We start from the raw sequence: 3,608 nt of genomic DNA, 5'->3' as shown, positions 1-3,608 counted from the left end.
ATTCATTTTCTCCCCATCACTCAAGTCCTGAGGCAGGTTGTACTGTGATCTGCCAGGGCTAAGGCAGCTGGCAGCCAGAGGAATCACAAGGGCGGTTGCACATCGCCCCTGTGCACAAGGCAGAAGGGAAATAACTGTCTCCCTTGCTGCAGGCAGCAGATCTGGCTGTGGCAGCAGGTTCTTGTCCTTCCAGTATTACCTCTTGGACACAGCAATGCCAAGTTACACTTGGAACAAAAATCCTTTGTCCTGCCAAGGGAGAATTGAATTTCTGTGCCTGCCCTGTACAGTCAGGAGGGCTGGCTTGCATCTGTCATCAGCATTAGTGCTGCAGAATCAACAAGAGCTGGAAAACAGGAAGGGAAAGTCACTGAATCTGCTTTCCTCAAAGGGAAAGTCAATGGGTGTCTTCCAGTACATAGAGCAGAGGCCAGCTGCCCAGCAGCAAGGTGTTGGGTTTTGTTTGAAACAAACCAAAGAAACCCCACATCACAGGAACTACAGCAGCGTTTCCAGCTAAGGTTTAGGTTTCTGGGTTTTGGTTTGGTTTAAGTTCAAGCTGATCCTTTTTTTAGTTAAATCAGTAATGAAAAAGACCAACACCGAAGTACAAAAGGCTAACTTTGTCAGTTTATTACTGGGCACAGCACAGTACCACTTTATATACATACAAGCCACAGTAATACAAACACTCCCTATCCTTTTGTATAATTCAAAACCCCACATGGTACTTGGGAGGAGTCAAGTGTCCCAGGGGTCAGCTCCCAAGAGCTGTTTTGCTGCAGTAGCAAGTTTTCTTACAAAATACTATGGGGTTTCATGCTGTTATGATGTGAAGCTGAACGCCTGAGCTTGAAGCAGCGCCTCTCTGCTTAACACACTCAAGGCAGGCTTGGCAATAGCTCAAACGCTTGCAAGTATGCTCAGTCATGGTCCTCTGCAGTCAGATAAACGCATACCAGCCACCCCAGTGTGGAAACAGAACCCTCAAATGCTTCCATAGAAACCCACGTTATCCTGAAGCACCAGAGGTTCACCCAGTACAGGGCTACTTAAAAATGCTGCTGTGTTTCCTGCAGGCAGCACAGACTTCCCACCCAGGCAGGACCGTTTCTTATGGTCAGTTAAGTCTGCAGCAGCACAAGGTCAGTGAAGCTTGGAGAAAAGCTGCTGTCATTAAAGCAGGCTTAGCTCCTCAGGAAACCGATTTCAAACTAGAAGGCACAAGTGCAAGGTTGAATGTGGGCTGCATACCGCTGTGGCACGTGAGCAGTTGAGACGCCCCTCCTAGGGGAAATACAACACATAATAAATACATGTTAGCAAATAAGTGCATTGCTGTGATCCTTCACAACATAAGGAAATAGGATCCACAAGAGCCTACAGAGGCTGCTTCATTTAATATTGCACAAGAGTCCTGAAATCTAGTGTTAGGTCATTGTACTGCAGGTGGGACATGGCAGGGGGGAAATGAAAGGTCTTATTTGGCAGAACCTGCCCAAGTCTCCACCACTACACAAAGAGCTTTTTACCAATCTGAGGTAGAATTACATGTATACTGCTTAAACCCAGTCAAGTCCTGCTCAACTAGTCTTCCAACTAAAAAGGAAAGAAGTAGACAGAAAAGGAGCCTCTCTTCTCTGAGTGCTTCAGGCTTGTCCCTGGAAGCAAGTCTCACAGAGCAGAATTCCAGCAAAAGATCCCTGCTCCCCAGCTGGAAAGCTGTGATAGCTGTTGTGGAGTGGAACAAATAGTAATCGCAAGTCCTATAGCAAGCACGTTTTACACCACTTCCTCCCTCCCCTATTACTTGCTAGTGCTCCCTTTATTCAGGATGTTTTATCAGTTAAGACTGTCCCCATTGCTTTGTCCCTTATGTCCCTTCTACTGGGACCCTGCAACCTATTTCAACCCTTAGACTTCTGAGAGTTGCTTGCAGTTTCTTCTAGAGGCTCTTCTGTGCAGCACAGGCACGGAAGGATGGAAATAAGTGCCTCCTCGATGGAAAAGAGATGTTTATCCTCTGCTTGAGGACAGAAGTAACGCATAAAGTCTGCCAGTCTCAGCAAGTACTCGATGTTATGACCAGCACAGCCACTTGAGACAATGATTTGAGCTGCGATGTCTTCTTCAGATGCTGGCCCGAGGTAAGAAGGGTTCTGGGGTGTTGCAATGTAAACAAGAGCCTGGATGGGTTCCTCTGCATCCTTCTCCTGAGGGTGGAACTTCACCAGCTTGGTGTCGTAGCCTCCCAGGACAGCTTCTCGCATGTTGAGATACTGGAGCGACGCAGGGATCTGTTCCCCACGCACTTCATAGGCTACACCCCATGTGCACGCCTAAGAAGAGAAAGGTGGTTATGGGATGCTGTAGCTGCAGTGGACACATCTGCTAACATTTCAGTGCAAGCCTGCCTCGCTTTGTGATCTCTGCACGACTGATAACGAAGGCAGAGGAGGGGAACACCCCCGACCCCCATCCCGGGAGGGCTGCAGCTACCTCAGCCGATGGGAACCACCACCCAGCCCTCGGTACTCACCCCGCAGTCCTCCAGCAGCGTCACCACCCGCCCGGGCTGTGAGGGAGAGCAAAGGCAGAGCCGTTAGGAGCCGAGCCCGCACCACCGGCGGCCCAACGCCTTCCCCCGGCCCCGCACAGCCGCCCCTGCCCTTACCATCTTCTCGCTGCCGCGGTGGAAGGTGTCTCCCTGCCAGAAGCGGCGGCTGTAGCCGCGGATGAAGCCCACCTTGCGCGACGTGAACTCGAAGCCCGGCCTCCACACCAGCGAGCCGTACCCGAAGATCCACACCGGCGCCGAGCCGCACTTCAGCTCCGCGTCCTCCGCCTCCCCCGTGGGCTCGGGGAGGATGCGAGGGGCCGGCGGGGGGTCGGGCCGGCTGGGGCACTCCTCGGGGCACTGCAGGTCTCGCTTCATGGCGACGTTTGGCGTTGGGACGGGCAGGGACGCGGTGCTTTAAAGGCCGCCGGGCCGCCCGCCCCGCCCCGCACGGGTGATGCAACGAGGGCGGGATGTTTCGCCGCCCGTGGGGCAAAGCGGGGCGCGGGTTGCGTCAGGCGGGGCGCTGGGAAGGGACCCCCGACCGCAGCCGGGCTCTGATCAGGGTGAAGCGGCTCGGGCAGGGCCGGGTGCGAGCTGGGGCTTGGTGGGCTCCGAGGGGCTTGCTCTGTCAAAGGGAGCGCGGTAGCGCCTGCGGGATGCCCGCCTGGGGATGCCCGCCTGGGGATGCCCGCCTGAGGATGCCCGCCTGGGGTGCCAGGAGATCCCCCGCTGTCAGACTCTGCACACTGGTCCTAGCGAGGGTCCTGGGGTGGATGGAGCAGGCTGCATCATGCCCGAAAGAGAGAAACTGAGGCGGAATGAGCCCTCAGCAGCCTGCTCCACACTCCCTTGGCTTCATCCAGCTGCTGCTGGAAAAACAAGCAGTTAATATTAAACTGGGGGAAGCAACAGCTCCTTATGTCAAGAGGGCTGAGGTGTAAGACATGTAAGTGAAACAAAGCAATGAAATCCACACAAGTGCAAGGAAATGGTGCGGAGTGTGGGCAGTTGAGTGCATTTTGCCTTGTACTACATCCAGGCTGGAGTG

General features: G+C 53.8%; 1 protein-coding gene across 1 annotated transcript; it reads right to left on the bottom strand.

Annotated features, from left to right (window-relative positions):
• Positions 1 to 608: 608 nt before the first annotated feature.
• Positions 609 to 2,964, bottom strand: CHAC1 (ChaC glutathione specific gamma-glutamylcyclotransferase 1). Its single transcript, XM_061343303.1, has 3 exons — positions 2,675 to 2,964; positions 2,540 to 2,575; positions 609 to 2,339 (listed from the first exon to the last, which is right to left on the bottom strand). Exons 1-3 carry the CDS (start codon positions 2,933 to 2,935, stop codon positions 1,908 to 1,910), a joined length of 729 nt encoding a protein of 242 aa, XP_061199287.1. The 5' UTR covers positions 2,936 to 2,964; the 3' UTR covers positions 609 to 1,907.
• Between the last annotated feature and the right edge of the window lie 644 nt (positions 2,965 to 3,608).

Source organism: Neopsephotus bourkii, unplaced genomic scaffold (assembly GCF_033783945.1).
Source record: "Neopsephotus bourkii isolate Nb327-2 ecotype Australia unplaced genomic scaffold, CSIRO-AGI_Nbou_v1 NB_1825, whole genome shotgun sequence".
NCBI lineage: Eukaryota > Metazoa > Chordata > Aves > Psittaciformes > Psittacidae > Neopsephotus > Neopsephotus bourkii.
Note: the sequence above shows the minus strand (reverse complement) of the source record. Positions and strands in the feature narration are given on the sequence as shown.